Source organism: Coccinella septempunctata, chromosome 1, assembly GCF_907165205.1.
Source record: "Coccinella septempunctata chromosome 1, icCocSept1.1, whole genome shotgun sequence".
Lineage (NCBI taxonomy): Eukaryota > Metazoa > Arthropoda > Insecta > Coleoptera > Coccinellidae > Coccinella > Coccinella septempunctata.
In genome coordinates, this window is record NC_058189.1 from 29,902,495 (window position 1) to 29,925,822 (window position 23,328).

At 42.4% G+C, this 23,328-nt stretch overlaps 1 protein-coding gene across 3 annotated transcripts in view; it reads right to left on the minus strand.

Moving 5' to 3' along the window:
• Window positions 1–23,328, minus strand: part of LOC123318393 (dynein axonemal heavy chain 8-like) — a 1,393,903-nt gene that overhangs the window by 856,115 nt on the left and 514,460 nt on the right. For all 3 annotated transcript variants that reach the window (XM_044905013.1, XM_044905020.1, XM_044905005.1), the window contains exon 29: window positions 19,004–19,234. In XM_044905013.1, the coding sequence (XP_044760948.1) occupies window positions 19,004–19,234 (231 nt within the window). The remainder of the gene's footprint in view (window positions 1–19,003; window positions 19,235–23,328) is intronic.

Consider the following 23,328-nt stretch of genomic DNA (forward strand, 5'->3'; position numbering starts at 1 on the left):
CACGTGAAGTTTTTCTTCATGAAGGTATGTTCGTCGTACGTTGTTCTGCGAATTCATTATTGTGTGTTATTTTCTCTCCATTACCAGGCCGTGAAATTCGTTGGTTGAAAGCATTAGTTGAGAGCATTCTACGTTGATTGTGATAGAACCGAGGTTCTGGTTGTCTAATTGCATATTCGAGCTTGGAAAGATTTGGTGGATTCACGATAGATTATAATGGTTCCCCCCCGAAGAACTGGATATGTATAAAACCATCTTTTGTGATACAATGTTTGTCATTCATTCTTCCTTATATGGTGAGGATTAAGTTCTTACGTTCTTTCGTATCGACAGGGTCCTAGTGTAGGGAGCGTATACTAGTGTAGGGAGACATATCCTAGTGTAGGGAGCGTATACTAGTGTAGGGAGACATATCCTAGTGTAGGGAGACATATCCTAGTATAGAGAGGAAGTCCCTGAAATCCTAGTATAAAGAGGAAGTCCCTGAAATCATCGTGTAGGGAAGAAGTCCTTTAAATCTTAGTATAGTCACAGTCCAAGTCGAGCCTTCTAGAACTACTCGTGAAATCCAGTCCAAGTGGAGCTGTTACAACAGAAACCTTGTAGAATTTCATAACGAAGAGGCCATCTTCCCCATTCAGGAGCGGAGAGAGCACTCTCAGGACACGCCAGTGTATTATAGAAGTTGCCTATCCCTACACTAGTATATGTCTCCCTACACTAGGGTATGTCTCCCTATACTAGGAGATGTCTCCCTACACTAGGACCCTGTCGATACGAAAGAACGTAAGAACTTATTCCTCACCATATAAGGAAGAATGAATGACAAACATTGTATCACAAAAGATGGTTTCATACATACCCAGTTCTTCGGGGGGAACTATTAAAATCTAACGTGAATCCACCAAATCTTTCCAAGCTCGAATATGCAATTAGACAACCAGAACCTCGGTTCTATCACAATCAACGCAGGATGCTCTCAACTAATGCTTCCAATCAACGAATTTCACGGCAATAGCTGGTAATGGAGAGAAAATAACACACAATAATGAATTTGCAGAACAACGTACGACGAACATACCTTTATGAAGAAAAACTTCACGTGCCACAGCGAAGAAAACTCTCGATCAATCCTCCTTAAGGAGATACGCCAATATAGAATCCAAATAAACCAGTTCGGCAGGAGATCACACAGATATCCGAAGATTAATCCCACAAATGGACGATTTTAATTATCGCAAACTCCAGAAATTCCTGATGGATACCTCCAAACTTACAAAATGGCTAATCACACAGAAAACTCATCTGACGCTGTCTAACCTTCAAAATTCTGTGAGCACGGAAAACTAAACCAAAACGTCAAGATCTAACCCCACTTGACCGGTAGCGGTAAAATAACAGTAGGCCGATCGCCCCACATCAACATAACCTGCAAATTCAATTCGTACCGTACTCATTGATGGCATTTGAAACCGTTACAACTCTCCCCCTACGATAAAAGAAAAAAAAACACAGTATCCCCCGCCGAAGGTATCCAGACATCGAAGAGCCTTAAACCACCACATTAAACGACATGAAAAAGTGAAAGATATCTGACCACTGAAGGTGACCAGATACCGACAGGTCCAGCTAAATGACAGGAAAAGTACCGACTCAACTAAAAAGAAAACTAAGAAAGGGCCGAAATTTTTATGTTATACTTTTTTTTCAAGAACTAAAAAGAGAACTTTTCCGCAGCCCGAGTCGAAGACCACGGAAAAGGCGCTGGACCTGGAGGACTTCATTTATTCTCAAAGTCGCAACCTCAACGACTCCCACCACAACCTTAGGAAGTGATGTCACAATCCGGTGTCACAATCGGGAAAACGACAAAATCGGGAAATATAGTCAAAATCGGCAGAACGGTGGTCATCGTTGGCAAAGAGCAACGGCTCAGTGCACGACCAACCGCAAGTCTTGACTCGTCAGGAGTCCTACGGTAATACAAAAAAAAAAAAATAATCTTTAGTCAAAATCGGGAAGTTAGTGTTAAATCAGGGGTCCTCGTGGGCAAAGTGCACAGCTCCATGCACGACCCGCTGAGAGTCATAACTCGTCGGGAGTCTTACGGCAGTTATCGTTTCAAAATCGGTAAGAAGGGTCGCCTCAGGCAACACATGTCGCAAATCCGCCGAAGCGAAGGCAAACCCAAAACGGACAATCCAAAAAAAAGCGATGTACTCAAAATCGGGAAGGTAAGTGTCAACCAGGACACGTCATAATCCGGAAAAGAAATTAGCAATCAAAATTGGGATAGGTCACCTCAAACAACATAGATACGTTGCGAATCCGCCAGTAGCGAAGGTAGACCAAATACGCATCAAAATCGGTATCGATAAACGGAAATATCAAGGAACGTCGAATTATTAGCAATCAAAATCAGAAGGAAAAGTCACCTCAGACAACATAGAACGTTGCGAATCCGCCAGCAGCGAAGGTAGACCAAATTCACATCAAAATCTATATCGATAAAGGAAAATATCAAGGAACATCAAAATCGGAACCGAAACGTCAAAATCGAAAACACAAAGGCTCAAGGTCACACTCGATCTAAAAATCTCCCTACCCCGACAAACGATCTACCTGAGGGCAAGTGAAGAAAAATACAACAGCGATGGTACTGCCGTGGCCTGGAATGTATCATAGATGATGAGGGGAATTCCTGCCACTGGATAGGGGTAGTGACCACCCTCGTCAATTTATGCATAAGCAAGGGACAGCTATCCTCTGCCCCTGTCATCATCGGGCCAAAATAAGGTCACATCAACCATAACTGATAACATAACCGATCTGTTTATATTTTTTTTTCTTTGTAAAATGGTAGTACCGTAAATAAATAAATAAATAAATAAATAAATAAATAAATAACAGCTAGGTAACTGCCGTGGTCTGGAATGTACTGTAGATGATAAGTAGTATTCCAACCAATGGATAGGGGTTGTGACCACCCTAGTCAATTTATGCATAAGCAAGGGACAGCTATCCTCTGCCCCGAGTCCGAGACGAGACTAGTCTGACAGGCGTCCAGTTGCTTGTTGGTCCGGTGGGTGAGATTTCAAATCCTTAACATGCCAAACACCCTGGTATTTACCATCCTCACCCTGCAATTCATAGGTCCAAGGGGAGACTCGCTTCGAGACCAAGAAAGGCCCAACATACTTCGGTGCCAACTTAGCTGAAAAATACTTCGCCGCATCGGACAACACCTGATTTCTCCTCCACACCAATTGGTTAACCGTATACTGAACATCCCGTCGTCGAAGATTGTATGTGCGGCTATTGGTTTCGTACGCTCGCGACAACTTTCTCTGGACATCCGCGTACAGCCTCGCGAATGCTTGTTCGCGCTCCTTAGTCAAGGCTGATCTGTCGAACTGAATCCGATCGGGGCAGGCGTTTTCACCCTTTATTGAAATTTCTCTTCCGAAGACAATCATATTTGGGGAATGACCGGTTACTTCATGCTTTGAGGAGCGAATGGCCAAACCAACCTGGCTCAACTGTCTATCCCAACCTCTCTGATCCTCTGAAAGATATGACCTCAACATAGTTTGAATAACCCTATTAACTCTCTCGACCGGATTCGCTTGAGGATGATATAAGGCCGTATACTGAATGTTAACATTATAAGACTTTAGAAAATTAGTAACTTCCTTGGAACGAAACTGCACGCCATTATCCAAGATGATGGAATTTGGACACCCAAAGATAGGAAAAACATGGGTATCCAATATCTTCACAATCGCCGATGCGGTAGCGAAACGTAACGGGAACAGTAGAGGGAACTTACTGAAACAATCAGCGATGACAAAAATATATTGGTTACCTGAGCGAGTTCGAGGCAAAGGTCCAACCAGATCGGCAGACATAAGTTCGAATGGTCGATGGATTGATACCTGTTTAGAGAGCATGAAACCAGGAGGTTTTCGCTGCTCCGGTTTGATGGCATGACAAGTGATACATCGACGAATAAACGAGGCTACGTCGGATCGCATTTTGGGCCAATAATAGCGCTCGGCCAACTTATGATAGGTCTTATACACGCCAACATGCAAAAGTGATTCGTGAACCTTTTCAATTAAGGCCTTCCGATGAGGTCGCAGAACAACTTCTCTCCAGTAGTCAGAAGGAGATGCCAATTCGGGAATGCGGGGAGTGACATTTTTGAAGAGTTTACCCTGGATCAACTGCCATGAAGGGAAACGGTGCGGGGTCTTGACTATCCCGTCCAAAAGCTTCCTGTACCACGGGTCCGAGGAACAATCCAAGGTAGTGTCCACGGTATCGAGTACGGGTACCGACCTAGACAAAACGTCAGGTACGATGTTATATTTACCTTTTCGATGAATAATGGTATAATCATATTGTTGGAGCCGGATCGCCCAACAGGCTAGTCGACCAGAAGGTGATTCCAATCGGTCCAGCCAGAGCAAAGATGCATGATCGGTGATCACTGTGAAATGGGTGCCTTCAATATACGGCCGCAGCTTTTCAATCGCCCATAGAACGGCAAGACATTCACGTTCCGTGGTGGTATAGTTGCGCTCTAACCGAGTCAAAGACCTAGAAAGATAACATATCACCTTTTCTCCATCCTCTTGTTGTTGAGTAAGGACTGCACCTATTCCATAACCTGAAGTATCACACTGTATAGTGAATGGCTTCGAGAAATCAGGACAAGACAACACAGGGGCACCAATCAACCGCTCCTTCAAGTTATTCACAGCCTCATCACATTGGGCACTCCACTTGAAAGGTCTACCCTTTTTTAATAACTCCGTCAGAGGAGCAATTAGATCCGCAAAATTTGGCACGAATCGTCGGTACCATGAAGCTAGTCCCAGCAGACGTCGAACCTCCGAGACACTTGTGGGCACCGGTATGTTCAAGATGGCTTGGACCTTAGCTGGGTCCATTCTTAACCCTGTATAATCCACCACATATCCCAAATACAAAAGTTCCGGTCGGCAGAAATGACACTTTTTCTTAGAAACCGTTAAATTGGCAGCCTTCAGGCGCTTGAAGACCTCCTTTAATACCTCAACATGCTTCTCAAAGGTATCCGTGATGATAATGATGTCGTCCAAATAGACGAATACATAAGGCTTCAGATCGGGACCAAGGACTTTGTCAACCAAACGCTGGAAGGTGGCTGGACTATTAGATAATTCCATAGGCAAGCGAAGAAAGTGGAACAGACCTCTATTGGGAACGGTTAAGGCAGTCAGAGGGCGAGAAGATTCCTCCAGGGGCACTTTTGGTGTGACGAAAGGTCGCAAATTGGCGCCCAACGTGGGGCCAATAATCAATAACTTCGTGACTTGTCGTGGTGATTATTTTAGTTTTGTTGCTTCTTTTTCTTTCAGATACAGTTCTTCCGCGTTGTGAGGTCAGGTATAGTAATTTTGTTTCGGTCATATTCGTTGTTGAGTATCGATTTAAGTATGCAGGGCCGTATGGATGTAGGTCGTCTTGATAAAGATGAGTTAGGGTATGAGTTGGCAATTAGAGGCGTAGACGATGTAACTACGGTTGTCGAGATGAGGAAAAGTCTTAGGGGCTATTTAAGGTTAGAACGATCGGGAATTGAAACCAAATACCCACCGTATCCATTTAAGTTCGCCGATGACTCGGGAGTAATCGGAGGTACGATATCGGTCCTTCAAAGAGAGGTATCAGAATTTTCGGGTGATGAGAGGAGTTCATCTTTTCTTAAGCTGTCTTCTCGTTTGGTGCATTTATTTAAGCGGGCTGAACGTTCTCAAGCACTCTCGGAGACGGAACAAGTTCTTAGGTCGGGATATTTGGCGCAGATAATTGGGCTAGAGTCGGAGTTACGTGCGCGCGCGAGGAAATATCGAAGATTTTCGTTGCAGGCACAGACCCCTTTGGAGTTGAGCACTTTGATGGCCTCGGTTGATGCATCGGATTCAGCTTCGGAATCTGGGTCGGATGTTGATATAGATAGTGATATCGCTCACCAATCCACGGCTCCGGTTGCCGTCCATAATTGTAGGGCCCCTTCTGTATCGGTGGATAAGTGGAGTATCACTAAATTCAGTGGGAATAATGATAGGTGCTCTCTGAGCTCCTTCCTAGAAAATGTGGAGGAATTGTGCATTTCACGGAACGTTACGAAAGAGCAGTTGTTTTCGTCTGCTAGCGATCTTTTTGAAGGTAAGGCTCTTATCTGGTTCAGATCGGTTCGGGCCACCGTATCAACCTGGTCTCAATTAGTGGAGGAATAAAAAGTTTTTACCCCCCAATTATAACGAGAAACTTTTCGATGAAATTAAGCGCCGAACTCAAGGTCCTGACGAGAACATAGGTTTGTACCTTGCCATGATGGATAACCTGTTCAAGCGCCTCACTGTCCCTGTTAATGACGATGTCCGACTGAAGATCCTTCTCCGTAATCTTTCCCCTTGCTATCAGAGTCAGATAGGTTTGACCAACATAACCTCAATCTCACAACTTCTGGATATCGGAAGACAACTGGAGGCTCGCAAAGAGTCAATTGAATCTTATGTGCCCCCTCCACGAAATAGAAGCTCTTTGGTAGAGCCAGATCTGGCTTACGTATATGCCGAAACCCCCTCCTCCTCTTCTCCTCAGGTGAATGCAGTTTTGACCTGTTGGAATTGCCGGCAGCCTGGTCACGCCGCTAGGGACTGCCGCTCGGCGAGGAAGAAGTATTGCTTCCGCTGTGGTCGTCCAGATTTCACTGTTCGGACTTGTCCGGGGTGTAAGCCGTCGGAAAACTGATGGGGAAGACCTCTCACGGCAGTACGTGTGCCTTCCCTCAATCGACTGCCAGTGTTCGTTTGCCTCGACGTCAGAAATCCATCTTAGATTATGTGTTGGCGCATGCGCATAATGATGAACGTCCATATTTGTCTGTTTCGGTTCTTGATGTTGATTTTTTGGGTTTATTAGATTCGGGTGCTTCGAGCACGATTATAGGAGGTCCTGGATGGGATATATTGAAAAAGTTGAAGCTTAAGATCAATTCTGATAATGTTGCTTCTTGTAGGGTCGCTAATGGACAAAGTTGTTCAAGTATTGGTTCTGTTGATCTACCAATTAAGCTTGAGAATCGGGTTAAGATGATTTCAGCCTTGGTAGTTCCAGATTTGCCGCACACCTTGATTTTGGGCGTTGATTTCTGGAGGAAGTTTGGTATCGTACCGGATCTTCATGGAGGGAACTGGGTCTTCCGGCGTGATGCTGATGTGTCTGTGGGTGCAATTGCCTCGGAGGAACATCTGACGCCCGACCAGACCAGAATTTTGAATGAGGTTGTGCAGGAGGCTTTCAGAGATATGGGTGACGAGTTGGGGTGTACTAATTTGGTGGAGCATGAGATAAAAACTTGTCGTCCCATCAAACAGAGGTATTATCCGGTTAGTCCGGTGATGCAGGGTCATATTGATGCTGAGTTGGATAAATTGCTCGAGCAAGGTATTGTCGAGCCCTCGACCAGCCCCTGGTCATCTCCCATTCTTCTCGTGAAAAAGAAGGATGGCTCGTACCGGTTCTGCGTCGATTACCGGAAACTAAACGCGGTTACGGAAAAAGATGCGTATCCCCTTCCCTATATAAATGCCACTTTGGATCGACTTCGCAATGCCAAGTTCCTATCGTCAATGGACATCAAGTCGGCATATTTTCAGGTGCCCCTGGAGGAATCTTCTCGCCCTCTGACTGCCTTTACAGTTCCCAATAGAGGTCTGTTCCACTTCCTTCGCTTGCCTATGGGATTATCTAATAGTCCAGCCACCTTCCAGCGTTTGGTTGACAGAGTCCTTGGTCCCGATCTGGAGCCTTATGTATTCGTCTATTTGGACGACATCATTATCATCACGGATACCTTTGAGAAGCATGTTGAGGTATTAAAGGAGGTCTTCAAGCGCCTGAAGGCTGCCAATTTAACGGTTTCTAAGAAAAAGTGTCATTTCTGCCGACCGGAACTTTTGTATTTGGGATATGTGGTGGATTATACAGGGTTAAGAATGGACCCAGCTAAGGTCCAAGCCATCTTGAACATACCGGTGCCCACAAGTGTCTCGGAGGTTCGACGTCTGCTGGGACAAGCTTCATGGTACCGACGATTCGTACCAAATTTTGCGGATCTAATTGCTCCTCTGACGGAGTTATTAAAAAAGGGTAGGCCTTTCAAGTGGAGTGCCCAATGTGATGAGGCTCTGAATAACTTGAAGGAGCGGTTGGTTGGTGCCCCTGTGTTGTCTTGTCCTGATTTCTCGAAGCCATTCACTATACAGTGTGATGCTTCAGGTTATGGAATAGGTGCAGTCCTTACTCAACAACAAGAGGATGGAGAAAAGGTGATATGTTATCTTTCTAGGTCTTTGACTCGGTTAGAGCGCAACTATACCACCACGGAACGTGAATGTCTTGCCGTTCTATGGGCGATTGAAAAGCTACGGCCGTATATTGAAGGCACCCATTTCACAGTTATCACCGATTATGCATCTTTGCTCTGGCTGGACCGATTGGAGTCACCTTATGGTCGACTAGCCCGTTGGGCGATCCTGCTCCAACAATATGATTATACCATTATTCATCGAAAAGGTAAATATAACATCGTACCTGACGTTTTGTCTAGGTCGGTACCCGTACTCGATACCATCGACACTACATTGGGTTGTTCCTCGGATCCGTGGTACAGGAAGCTTTTGGACGGGATAGTCAAAACCCCGCACCGTTTCCCTGCATGGCAGTTGATCCAGGGTAAACTTTTCAAAAATGTCACTCCCCGCATTCCCGAATTGGCATCTCCTTCTGACTACTGGAGAGAAGTTGTTCCGCGACCTCATCGGAAGGCCTTGATTGGAAAGGTTCACGAATCTCTTTTGCACGTTGGCGTGTATAAGACCTATCATAAGTTGGCCGAGCGCTATTATTGGCCCAAAATGCGATCCGACGTAGCCTCGTTTATTCGTCGATGTATCACTTGTCATGCCATCAAACCGGAGCAGCGAAAACCTCCTGCTTTCATGCTCTCTAAACAGGTATCAATCCATCGACCATTCGAACTTATGTCTGCCTCGAACTCGCTCAGGTAACCAATATATTTTTGTCATCGCTGATTGTTTCAGTAAGTTCCCTCTACTGTTCCGTTACGTTTCGCTACCGCATCGGCGATTGTGAAGATATTGGATACCCATGTTTTTCCTATCTTTGGGTGTCCAAATTCCATCATTTTGGATAATGGCGTGCAGTTTCGTTCCAAGGAAGTTACTAATTTTCCAAAGTCTTATGATGTTAACATTCAGTATACGGCCTTATATCATCCTCAAGCGAATCCGGTCGAGAGAATTAATAGGGTTATTAAAACTATGTTGAGGTCATATCTTTCAGAAGATCAGAGAGGTTGGGATAGACAGTTGAGCCAGGTTGGTTTGGCCATTCGCTCCTCAAAGCATGAAGTAACCGGTCATTCTCCAAATATGATTGTCTTCGGAAGAGAAATTTCATTAAAGGGTGAAAACGCCTGCCCTGATCGGATTCAGCTCGACAGATCAGCCTTGACTAAGGAGCGCGAACAAGCCTTCGCGAGGCTGTACGCGGATGTCCAGAGAAAGTTCTCGCGAGCGTACGAAACCAATAGCCGCACATACAATCTTCGACGACGGGATGTTCAGTATACGGTTAACCAATTGGTGTGGAGGAGGAATCAGGTGTTGTCCGATGCGGCGAAGTATTTTTCAGCTAAGTTGGCACCGAAGTATGTTGGGCCTTTCTTGGTCTCGAAGCGAGTCTCCCCTTGGACCTATGAATTGCAGGGTGAGGATGATAAATACCAGGGTGTTTGGCATGTTAAGGATTTGAAATCTCACCCACCGGACCAACAAGCAACTGGACACCTGTCAGACTAGTCTCGTCTCGGACTCGGGGCAGAGGATAGCTGTCCCTTGCTTATGCATAAATTGACTAGGGTGGTCACAACCCCTATCCAGTGGTTGGAATACTACTTATCATCTACAGTACATTCCAGACCACGGTAGTAACCTAGCTGTTATGGTTGATGTGACCTATATCTTGGCCCGATGATGACAGGGGCAGAGGATAGCTGTCCCTTGCTTATGCATAAATTGACGAGGGTGGTCACTACCCCTATCCAGTGGCAGGAATTCCCCTCATCATTTATGGTACATTCCAGGCCACGGCAGTACCATCGCTGTTGTATTTTCCTTCACTTGCCCTCAGGTAGATCGTTTGTCGGGGTAGGGAGATGTTAGATTGAGTGTGACCTTGAGCCTTTGTATTTTCGATTTTGACGTTTCGGTTCCGATTTTGACGTTCCTTGATATTTTCCTTTATCGATATAGATTTTTATGTGGATTTGGTCTACCTTCGCTGCTGGCGGATTCGCAACGTTCTATGTTGTCTGAGGTGACTTTTCCTTCTGATTTTGATTGCTAATAATTCTACTTGATATTTCCGTTTACCGATTTTGATGCGTATTTGGTCTACCTTCGCTACTGGCGGATTCGCAACGTATCTATGTTGTTTGAGGTGACCTATCCCAATTTTGATTGCTAATTTCTTTTCCGGATTATGACGTGTCCTGGTTGACACTTACCTTCCCGATTTTGAGTTCATCGCTTTTTTTTTTGGATTGTCCGTTTTGGGTTTGCCTTCGCTTCGGCGGATTTGCGACATGTGTTGCCTGAGGCGACCCTTCTTACCGATTTTGAAACGATAACTGCCGTAAGACTCCCGACGAGTTATGACTCTCAGCGGGTCGTGCATGGAGCTGTGCTCTTTGCCCACGAGGACCCCTGATTTAACACTAACTTCCCGATTTTGACTAAAGATTATTTCTTTTTTGTATTACCGTAGGACTCCCGACGAGTCAAGACTTGCGGTTGGTCGTGCACTGAGCCGTTGCTCTTTGCCCACGAGGACCACCGTTCTGCCGATTTTGACTATATTTCCCGATTTTGTCGTTTTCCCGATTGTGACACCCGATTGTGACATCACTTCCTAAGGTTGTGGTGGGAGTCGTTGAGGTTGCGACTTTGAGAATAAATGAAGTCCTCCAGGTCCAGCGCCTTTTCCGTGGTCTTCGACTCGGGCTGCGGAAAAGTTCTCTTTTTAGTTCTTGAAAAAAAGTATTACATAAAAATTTCGGCCCTTTCTTAGTTTTCTTTTTAGTTGAGTCGGTACTTTTCCTGTCATTTAGCTGGACCTGTCGGTATCTGGTCACCTTCAGTGGTCAGATATCTTTCACTTTTTCATCTAGACAGCGTTACAACTCTCCCCTTACGATAAAAAAAACACAGCATCCCCCGCCGAAGTAGGGTTTATAGGACCTCCTCCCTACACGATGAGTTCAGGGACTTGTTCTTTATACTAGGATTTCAAGGACTTCCTCTCTACACTAGTATATGTCTCCCTACACTAGTATACGCTTCCTACACTAGGATGTGTCTCCCTACACTAGGACCCCAGTTCTTCGGGGGGAACTATTTAAATCTAACGTGAATCCACCAAATCTTCCAAGCTCGAATATGCAATTAGACAACCAATACCTCGGTTCTATCACAATCAACGTAGGATGCTCTCAACTAATGCTTCCAATCAACGAATTTCACGGCAATAGCTTTATGAAGGAAAACTTCACGTGCCACAGCGAAGAAAACTCTCGATCAATCCTCCTTAAGGAGATACGCCAATATAGAATCCAAATAAACCAGTTCGGCAGGAGATCAAACAGATATCCGAAGATTAATCCCACAAATGGACGATTTTAATTATCGAAAACTCCAGAAATTCCTGATGGATACCTCCAAACTTACAAAATGGCTAATCACACAGAAAACTCATCTGACGCTGTCTAACCTTCAAAATTCTGTGAGCACGGAAAACTAAACTGAAATGTCAAGATCTAACCCCACTCGACCGGTAGCGGTAAAACAACAGTAGGCCGATCGCCCCACATCAACATAACCTGCAAATTCAATTCGTACCGTATTTATTGATGGTATTTGAAACCGTTACAGCTCTATTTTCGATTTTTTTTTTCGAATTTTCCCGCTCAGAGAGAATTTTCCAACCAAAACTGAAAAATGTTACATCAAACTGACTTGAAATTTTCTAAGGAATCTATTTCTGCAATAAAAAAATGGTGTTCTAATTTGAAAAACGGAAGTTGACGTCATTTCCGGAAAAACCGGAGGTGCTCATGCCTTGAAAATATTTTAGATTTCATCAGCATCGTGAAATACTTATAAGTGCCGAATTTCATGAAAATACGTTCAGTAGTTTCCCGTATAAATATGGGTGAGGTTCCTCGTGAAAGACCCTGTATATCATCAATGAAATTCGCTATCAGTGGAACTCGATAATTCATTCAAGTTTTGAATTTTTTTTTGCATTTATTATTTTCAAAATGTACACAAGTACAGTTCAGAAAATGTGACTTAAAACTTCTTACCTCTGAGCAGATCGTGCAACAGTGAAAAATCAAATGACTGAAAGAAAACGCGTTGTTGTCCGACATACCTGCGTTACATGAGTTGCCCCCTCTTCATGAGATTCGATCGACAGAATATTCAGAAACTCGGCAACGTTCTACTAGAAAATAAACTAATGATGCGCATTCGTATTAATGACCACTGTCAATTTTTCGCCGCATTTCTTACTACTGGATTAGCATTCTAGAGTAATAATATACAGGGTGGCCATTTGAAAACGAAACAGACGAGATTACAGACGAAATAAATTTTTTCGATAGAAATGCTCGGACAGGTCGATGTTTCGAGGGGGACAACTTAAGATGTAGGTTACGGACGCATAGCGCTTCAATCCTTGCTACTACAACCCTCACCCCCAATTTTTGAATAGGGGAGATGGGGTGAGTGACACCTCCTTTGAAAGGTATTTTTATACTGATTTTAGCACAGTAATTGTTTTTTCATTTTATGCATTAGTTCTCGAAATATTCTTAACTAAGTATTTGAAAATGAAGTGGTGTTTTAATGGCACTTGTAGTTTTTTTTGTGAAAAATCGACATTTTGAGCTTCAAAACAACCATGACTGTGGCTTCCTCCCTCCAATCCACTGACATAGAAATCTTTAATCTAGATATCGAACAAACAAAGCGTATTGCGAAGGAGCTCAATCTTGCTGAAACTCAATCTAAATTATCTTCGATACGACTTGCAGTTTTTCCAATAACATGCGGTAACACTTGATCGATAGAAATTTCCAAAAAGTCCAAATACGTACATATCTCTAATCAGATTACCAGGTAAGAAAATCAAATCATTAATGATGCCACAGAAATATTCCAGTCCCAATTCGTGAAACGATTTCCGACTCAATTATGAAGTGTTTTCTCAGTTGGCTTCAATAATGTTTTCATTTTGTTGATTATTGAATTCATATCTTTTCCAAAAAAATGTGAATCGATAATTTTTTATTTATTACGAACAGATCATTAAGTTGGCTTACTGGTTCTTTGACATGTGAATTATTCTTAGTATCGATCAAGTGTTACCGCATGTTATTGGAAATACTGCAAATTATATCGAAGATTTATTTATTTATTTATTTATATAGTATACAAAAGCCGAGGTATAACCTATGTGGCTCAAAACAAATAGAACAAAAGAAGAGACACAGAATGGGCAGAATGTACAAAAAAAATAAAGCTGAAAATTCCTAAATATACAGAAAAAAAACGAAACAATAAGACATAATAAGATGAAAAAAAAAGAATTAAATCAATTTTGGAAAGTTCTACACCAGCTATCAAACATCGCCTTGAATTGATTAACATTAGGCGCACACACAACATTACACGGTAGATTGTTCCAAACATGGAAAACTTTGTTCGACAAAAAGTGTTCACGTGAAACCGATCGGAACGCTTCTCTGGACAGTTTATAACGGTGTCCTCTCAGACTTGGATTCGAGTTTAGACGAAATAAGTGAGACAAGTCCACTCCGGAATACCCATGAAGAATCTTATACGTAGTTATTAGATCACCTCTCAGTCTTCTTTGTTCAAGGGTAGTCAGTTTAAGGATGCGCAGCCTATCTCCATAATCAGGTCTACTGTATCCGTAGGGCATTCGGGTAACTCTCCTCTGAATCTTCTCCAGCCTGTCTGAGTCTTTCCGGAAACGGGTATCCCACACTGGTCCCGCATATTCAAGAATCGGTCTAATGTAGGACTTGAGTAGGTGGGAACACGTTGAAACAGAGCAGTTACCAAAAACTCTGTCGAAGAGAAAGCATCTCTGCGAAGCCTTGCGACAAACAGAGTCCACATGTTCAGACCAGCCGAGTCCCTCAGTCATCACCACGCCCAAGTCAGTGTATGATGCGCAAGGTGTGATTGGTGTGCCATAGATAGCATATGGCAGGCGGGGATTATTAACTCCAAGGTGAAGAACAGCACACTTTTCAGGGTTTAAAGGAATGAGCCAATCAGCACACCACTTCTCAATACTCTTCAGGTCTTGACGGAGCGTCCCGTAGAACAACAGGGGATTAGCATAAATTTTAGTGTCGTCTGCGAACATGGAAACAACCGATCTAAGAAGTCCAGGTAAATCCGACACATATAAAAGAAATAATAATGGACCCAAGACCGAACCTTGCGGGACACCACTGGTGGAACAACGCGAACTAGAGTATCTGCTACCGACTCTTACTGAGAATCGACGTTCGGTGACAAAGGATCGAATCCACTCCAGAATATGCCCCCTGACGCCAAGATGCTCCAATTTGGCAAACAACCTACGGAATGGGACCTTATCGAATGCACGAGCAAAATCCAGGTAAATGATGTCTACTGGAGCCCTGGAATCTAAAGCAGCCGTCCAATCATCCAGGCAAAGCAAAAGGTTTGTTACAACCGATCTACCAGGGACAAAACCGTGCTGGTTAGGTGGGATAATAGAATGGGTTAGAGCAAACTTCATCAGTTCATCCACAACAATTCTTTCGCATATTTTGGCGACAACACTAGTAACTGTGATTGGGCGATAATTATTGGCGTTGGTTTTATTTCCCTTTTTGAAGATGGGAGTTACAGAACCCTCCAACCAGGCAGAAGGAAGTCGGTGAACAGCAAAAGACCTGGAATAAAGCATGGACAAAGGTTCAGCCAAAGCAGTGGCACAATTCTTCAATATAACGGGTGAAATACCATCTGGACCAGGTGATGAGGTAACTTTCAGATTCTTAAGATGTCGTTCTACCAATTCAGAGTTGAAAGAAATATTGGTGATCTCAGTGATGGATCTATTGCCCGGCAATTCGGGAAGAGGACCCTGGGTTTCCTCAGTAAAAGCAGCAGAAAAAACATCAGCAAAGATCTCAGCTGACTGTGAGTTCTCACTGCACAGCCGTCCCGATGAATCACGGATAATGGGTACGGATACTTTGGTGCTGAGTGATTGACGGACGTACCTATAGAACTTCTTATGATTACCAGATCTAACCAGATTATTTTCAAAGTTCCTTCTAGCTGTCAATAAAGTCTTCTTCAATTCATCCGAGTATATTCTGTGATAGTGATAGTCACGATGAGACCTGCTTCGCATATACCGTTGCCATATAGATTTTTTGTGGCGTATTTGACGCTGCATTTCATGAGTGATCAAGGGCTTTGAAGGAAACACAGTGAATGTCCTCCTGGATGTACTTCTTTCAATCCCATCCCTCAACACATCCGAAAAAATTTCCCACGCCTCATCAATCCCCTCCGCGGAAGCGAGTATCGACCAGTCTGATGCTAGCAGGATTTCATTGAGAATAGAGTAATCCACCACATCTCTAGTTTTAATTTGCTTTTTTACTGAGGGCGATAAAGAAAATTGCATTATAGACTTGAGAACTACATGGTCAGATCGGCCAAAGGGGGGAAGATACTCAATATCTGATGTGAGATTCTCGTCATTAACCAGAATAAGATCGAGCAGTGACGGATTCTCTCCCTGACGGAAGCGTGTAGGTGAATTGATCAACTGACCGAAACTCGAACCAACCAAAAAATCAATGAGAACTTGTGATGGAGAATTCGGCCCAGGAAGGTTAGACATCGATAACGGCCACCTCATGTCTGGAAAGTTGAAATCTCCAGCAATTAACGTCGGCGCCACATTGGAAGACAGTTCTCCAAGATGTTCAAAGAGGACAGCATCATATGGTGAGGCACGAGGTCTATAAATACAAGAAATGTTTAGGACAAAAGAAGAATTGGAAATGTGGAGAAATATGTTGTCAATGCCAGGGGTATGCAACCTATCAACAGAAATAGAGAAATTGTCACTTATGACAGAATGTACATAAATGCAGACCCCACCATATCCAATAGTTGTAGTACTGTCACTTCGATGAATGGTGTAATTAGGAATATCATAAAGAGAATCCGGAACATCAGGTCTTAACCAAGTCTCCGCCAAAAGTATAAACATAGGGTTGTTGACACTTACAAAAGCAATGATCTCGTCATACTTAGAATGAAGTGATTGCACATTGGAATAAATATATGACCATTTACTTAGCGACGACTCGAGCAGAGATGAATTTAGTTTTTTGAGTTGGGAGGAGCACGAACAATTGATGGCTCTCCTTTCACGTATTTTATGGTGATGTCTTTCTCTCCGGCTTCAGTTCTTCTCCTCAGCTCTAAACGTAACAGCCTCAAGGCGTCTAATTGGGCAGGCGTCTTGTCGTCAGATATCCTTACCTCCCTGAACTCACGAACATTCCGCAGCAATCCCTTGTTACGTAAAAGACGAGATACCATGTGGGAACTAGAGAAAGAGACTTTCCATAAGGTGTTGGCGGAACCAAGAGAAACGACATCAATAATGCTCTCATGGGCGCGATCATTTATGATAGCCAAGCATCTGTGCAAGAAATCATGATCCAACGTAGCGTCAGCTTTTGTCTTGAGACCAGAGATAATTAAACTGTGGGATCGTTTTACCCTGTCCAAAATTTCTGCAGATGATAGGGCAGGAGTACCATTCTTCAACTCACCAATATCCTCTGACAGCCTTTCCAAAGTTTTACCGATAGTAGCCTGCGTGAGATGAAGGCCGTCCAGCTTTAATTGATTTGATTGTATCAATGCTTCATGCTGAGTCAAGGTACCACCGTGCTGCTGTAACGTATCGAGAGATGATCTGAACTCGGCCTCCAAGTTTTTTTGGGATAGTCTGATCCCTCTTCAGAGGCGGAGTTAGTTGAGTAGCTTCGGAGTTTAGTTTTCTGCTGACATGATGCGCATCTCCATGACTTCCCACTCTCCTTGATGTACTCAAGTTCCACAGTTCCTAAATTTAAACAACCTTTGTGGAACGACTTACGGCATGATACACACTGCAGAACATGTATGTCACCAGACGTGGTGGCTGCAGTGCAAACAGGGCAATAAGAAGGCATTCTTTTCAAAATTAATAAGTTGAGAAACGAATCGAAAGAAAAAGAAACCTGCGAGGTGGTAAATTATAAGGATGGATGTACAGGGATACATGCTTCACTCTTATGGGCCAATATAAGAGACTTAATGATACAAAGACAGGTAGGCCGCGGATAAAATGGAAAATAAACAGAAGGTTAAACAAACGGAATTCCCTTTCACCCAAATAAACAAATGAAATCACGGGTGGATTCCACGATAAACCAAATGATTAATACAATTGAAAAACACGTATGTCACCAGCACACATGGGCTTCCACCGGCGAAATGAAATAAAATTATATTCGATAATTCACAATCAGGCAACTGAATATCAAGAAAATATAATAATCCTCAAACTTTATTTATAGCTCACGTGAATCCTGACTATTTGATACACAACTTGTGCTATCCTCAGCAAATAAAATTCCAATAAACTATAGAAATCAATAAGAATTTAACACAGCAGTCGTACTACCACTCGGTCTCTCCACTGATCTTGACGTTTTTGATAAGATAATTTAGATTGAGTTTCAGCAAGATTGAGCTCCTTCGCAATACGCTTTGTTTGTTCGACATCTTGATTAAAGATTTCTATGTTAGTGGATTGGAGGGAGGAAGCCACAGTCATGGTTGTTTTGAAGCTCAAAATGTCGATTTTTCACAAAAAAAAACATTACAAGTGCCATGAAAACACCACTTCATTTTCAAATACTTAGTTAAGAATATTTCGAGAACTGATGCATAAAATGAAAAAACAATTACTGTGCTGAAATCAGTATAAAAATACCTTTCAAATGAGGTATCACTCACCCCATCTTCCCTATTCAAAAATTGGGATTGAGGGTTGTAGTAGCAAGGGTTGAAGCGCTATGCGTCCGTAACCTACATCTTAAGTTGTCCCCCTCGAAACAGAAATCGACCTGTCCGAGCATTTCTATAGAAAAAATTTATTTCGTCTGTAATCTCGTCTGTTTCGTTTTCAAATGGCCACCCTGTATAATATGAATTCTTTGGAATAAGCACGCCGCACCGAATGCGCGTTTATGCGAACAATGTTTGTTTCCGACGCACGAACAGCATGAGCATGTGTTCGGAGCCTTTCCAACGAATGTGTCAGTGTCAGTGCTTACGAACGTAAACGATGGGAAACTTAAGTTGTGCTAGAAAATAAGTTAAGTAACATTTATCTTAAGTTACCTTTGCCACCTAGTACCTGCCCAGGTGTCACTAGGCGAGCTCCACAAGTTTGCAGTTATTCAAAGCACATGGGACTCTACTGAGATCCTAAAGTTTCATCTGTGTGAAAATAACAGACCCCAATATCGCAATGTACTCACTTTGAACCTTTTGAAACTATCAACTATTATTTCGAAAATGTTTTCAATATTTCAACGTTTTCCACCCGAATACCGCTGACATTTTCACGAGTTTCGGTAGAATTGTCACGTGGCCATCTTACTTTCGATTATGTGTGGATCAATTGCAATTTTTCACCAATAATAGGTACTTACTTGGCCACAAAACTGTTGAAATCCAGTAACGAAGTTGTATTCTGGATCCACGAAACATTGAGCTTGGACTGCAATCACTTGTTGCACAGTAGATTTCACAGTATTCAATAGAATGTTCAGCCAAAACTCCACTCCACCCTGACACTGAACCATTTTTTCGAACGTTACGATCTCACCATTGTCTGACTTCATATTTATAATGCAATCAGGCCTCTTCTCGTCAAAATCCACCTGGAAATAGAAAGATTTCTCCATATAACAACTTTTATCAGGGGATTCATGTTGCTATTCCACAAATTTGAAGTATGGAAATACTCATTTTTCTAACAAGTGGCGGAAAGTGTTTCCCGCGGAGTGAAGTTCTGGCGAATAGTAGACTAAGGGCAGGACACTACGCATCAGTTGAGACCACTATTTTTTTTTAAGGAGTTTTCTCCATTTTCCTTCACCCATTTCAGTTTCGAAAAAGTGACACTTTCGAAGCGGACATTAGTGTGAGAAAGTTGGTAAAAGATATATTTCCGAAACGTTGGCAATTTGATATAGTATCTATTGTTTTATAACCCTTACAAGTGCATTCATTCTTTATGGAGCTCTTCATCTTTTTGGGGGTAACTCAATAAATTTCTCATTATTCAAAGATTAATCATTGCACAAAAGATTGCGAACTTACCAGAAGGTGAGGGGAGAAATGCCACATGCGTTCTGTGCGGTGAAGAAGGCCATCCAGCAAGCTACAAAGGATGTAGCGAATTCAAATGGGTGACAAGGAAGAGGAAAACAGGCCAGAAATCGGCTCAGCAGAGCACGATTCCTCAAAAAGTTCAGGAGAAAAAGAAGCTCACCTCTCCAAAGTAGACGACAAGAAAAAAGAAGTACCCAAACCAGTACAGAAGAAGGAACAACAGAAAATGCCCCAAGCAATACCTACGATCAACAAAACAAAAGAATCCGCCTATGATTTAGACCCTTTTGCTGAAAAATTTTTCAACAGAATCATGTGGAAAATTGAAAGAGAGATGGAGAAAAAACTCCAAGGAATGTTCGGTAAACTGAAATAATGGAACATACAACTAGGAAAGGTTCCCTCAAAATAGTCTCCTGGAACATAAACGGGGTCAGAACTCGAAAATCCGAGAAAAAAGAAATAATATCAGAGGAAAAACCTGATATTATAGCCTTATAAGAAACAAGAATACAATCAAATACGCGAATGAACATCATGAATTTTGATATATATAGATGTGACAGAATAGCAAACACTGGAGGAGGTGTTGCCATACTGGTTAGACAAAATCTGAAACACTATTAAAGAAAGATCTGACGAGTCACAAATAGAAAATGAGAGATTTTTCAATCTTTTCAGGAACTTATTGAAGAATCCTATAAACTGTTATCCAATAAATAATGAACACATAAATCCCAGCACGTTAGTGTGCGAGAAGAAAACCGATTAAGAGATGAACGGTTTATAGGCAAATGCTCGGAACCAATATTCAAGAAGCAGATAAGGGTTTTTAGTGGGTCTCGAACTCAGGAGAGTGGGAATCCCCACACTTGTTCCCCCTCAGGAGAGGGTGGTTCGTCTGACTTGCAGATTTTTCCCCTGACCAAAAAAACAAACAAATAGAAACAGTGACGATTGTTGCTGAAATAAATTGACAAAGAGTCGAAATCACATCGGCATATTCATTCATTCATTCATTTTTGTATCCCGTTACCGAAAATAACTCTACAAAAAGACATAAAAACTAAACAGACTTGCAATTTCTTGGGGCTAATTGCGACTATGTGCCCTCCTGTGACTAAAGAGACCCAACCGTAACCTACACATCCTTCCACACTCCGGGCATGGAGAGTCACCAACCAGATCTGGCCGCCGCTGAATTCTTCTCGAGCCTCCATAATAACTCTGCACCATAGATCTCCACTGTGACCTGTCTAACGCTAGTTGTTCCCAGTTATGATTGGCATTAATTGATTTTAGGGATTGATGTAGTGTAACCTTGAACCGCTTATACTGGCCTCCTGGTTTCCGGGCTCCCTCTGCCAATTCGCCTTACAGAGCTATTTTGGGGAGTCTTGTGTCTTGCATCCTCAGAATGTGGCCGCTCCATCTGAGTCGAGCCCTCGTTACTTGAGTCTCAATTGTAGTACAACTCGCGCGTTGCAAGATTTCTGCATATAAACTACCCCCAAATAACTTATTGAAAGAAGAGATCAACAACTTACTAGATGCAACAAACCCGAAAATCTGCATCGGAGATTTTAATTGCAAATCTCTAGAATGGAACAGCAGGATGGAAAGCAGAAATTGCAGAAAACTGAAAGTTCTCGCTGAAAAACAAGCTATCATTATTGGACCTGAAGAACCAACGTACCTAGCATTCGGCAATGTATTACCAGATATAATTCATATCGCAATTACGAAAAATATCACTAGATAATTTTCGATAGAGACCTTGTGGGACGGAACCTCTAACCACAACCTCATCGAATTAACAATAGGAGAAGGGCCAAGAAGAAAACTAATGCATACAAGAGAATACATCGATTGGACTAAATATAGCGATCTGATACAATTGGAGGTAACAGAAATACCAACAACCAACACATCGGAAGACCTTAAAAGTGCAGTTGATAAACTAGAAAAGAATATACTAGATGCCTACAAAAAAAGCACAAAGAAAATAACGAGACCAGCACCGATACATATACACGTTGATACACGCAGAGAAATCAAATATCTCATCAGGAAAAATCGGAGACTAAGAAAAACATACAGGCTCAACAAAACAGATATAAATAAAAGAAATCTAAACCGACACAGCCAAGTCCTAAAAAATGCCCTGAAGGACATGACAACAAATAGATGAAACGAAAGAGTTCAAGAACTAAATACTATCGATCATTCTGCATGGAAAATGCAAAAATATCTGAGAAGAAAAAAGACTAAAATACCACCTCTCCACGGAGAAAGAGGAACGGCATATACTAATATCGATAAAGCAGAAGCACTGGCGGACTCGATCGAAAGAGAATCGAGAATAAATTACAGACCTGATGGCGATAATGATGATCTGAAAGAACTAGTTGAGAACAACGAAGAAGAAATGGACAAACCACCAGTACACGACAAAATAGAAAAACCAATCTCTTCATTTGAAATAAAGGAGATAATCAGAATCTTGGAAAATAGAAAAGCTCCCGGAAGTGATAAAATAACGAATGCTATGTTGGAGAAATTATCTAGAAAAGGTATAGCTACTCTGACAAATATTGAAAACGGTATAATGAGGACTGAACACTATCCGAAAAAGTGGAAAACTGCAGAAGTCATAGTGTTCTACAAACCAGGCAAAGATAAAAAATTCCCTCAAAACTACAGGCCGATAAGTTTATTGTCCGCCCTAGGAAAAGTAGTAGAAAGGGTAATAGCTAGGAGGCTTACAGAAGAAACTGAAAATTTGAATCTCATTCCAGCAGAGCAATTCGGATTCAGTAGAGATCACTCAACTGAACAGCAATTACTGAGACTCACAGAATACATAACAGAAGGATTCCAAAATAAACAAGCAACAGGTCTTGTACTACTAGATGTCGCCAGAGCATTCGACAGAGTATGGCATGAAGGATGGATTTACAAAATGAGATATGCTGGATATTCAATCAAACTGTGCAAGTTGATTAGGAATTATTTAAGGAACAGAAGATTCTACGTGAAAGTGGAAGGAGAAAACTCCACAATCAGATATATGGAAACAGGTTTGCCTCAAGGGTCAGTACTTGGGCCGTTACTGTATAACATATATATTCACAATATATATCAAGGAATTGCTGTGAATAAGTTTTTTGTAAAGCGACATCAACCTGTGGTCACAAGCTGAACTTTGAAGTTGATTCTGAACCGCTTCAAACATCCATCGCCAATAATAATTGCCCTGATGCCAAAAATAAATTCAAATTGCTACAATTAAATGTCCAATGCATTACTAACAAGTTGGAGAATCTTGAAATTCTTTTCACCGTCGAGCGTCCTGATGTCGTTTGTATTTCTGAGCATTGGTGCTGTCCTGAGGCGATCCTAACAATGACCATTCCGGGATACTACCCGACTGATTTCTACTGCCGCCCTTCAAGAGTTCATGGTGGATCTATGGTCTATATCCGGGATGGTGTTCAAGTGAAAGAATTGTGCGTGTCGCGGTAATCCCAAGAGATACAGTTTGTAGTGAGTGGGACAATAGTTCTCGTCCAAAAAGTCCGTTTGGTTGTTCTCAGCGTGTACCGACCATCCTCTGGAGATTTCGGAATATTTTTGAATG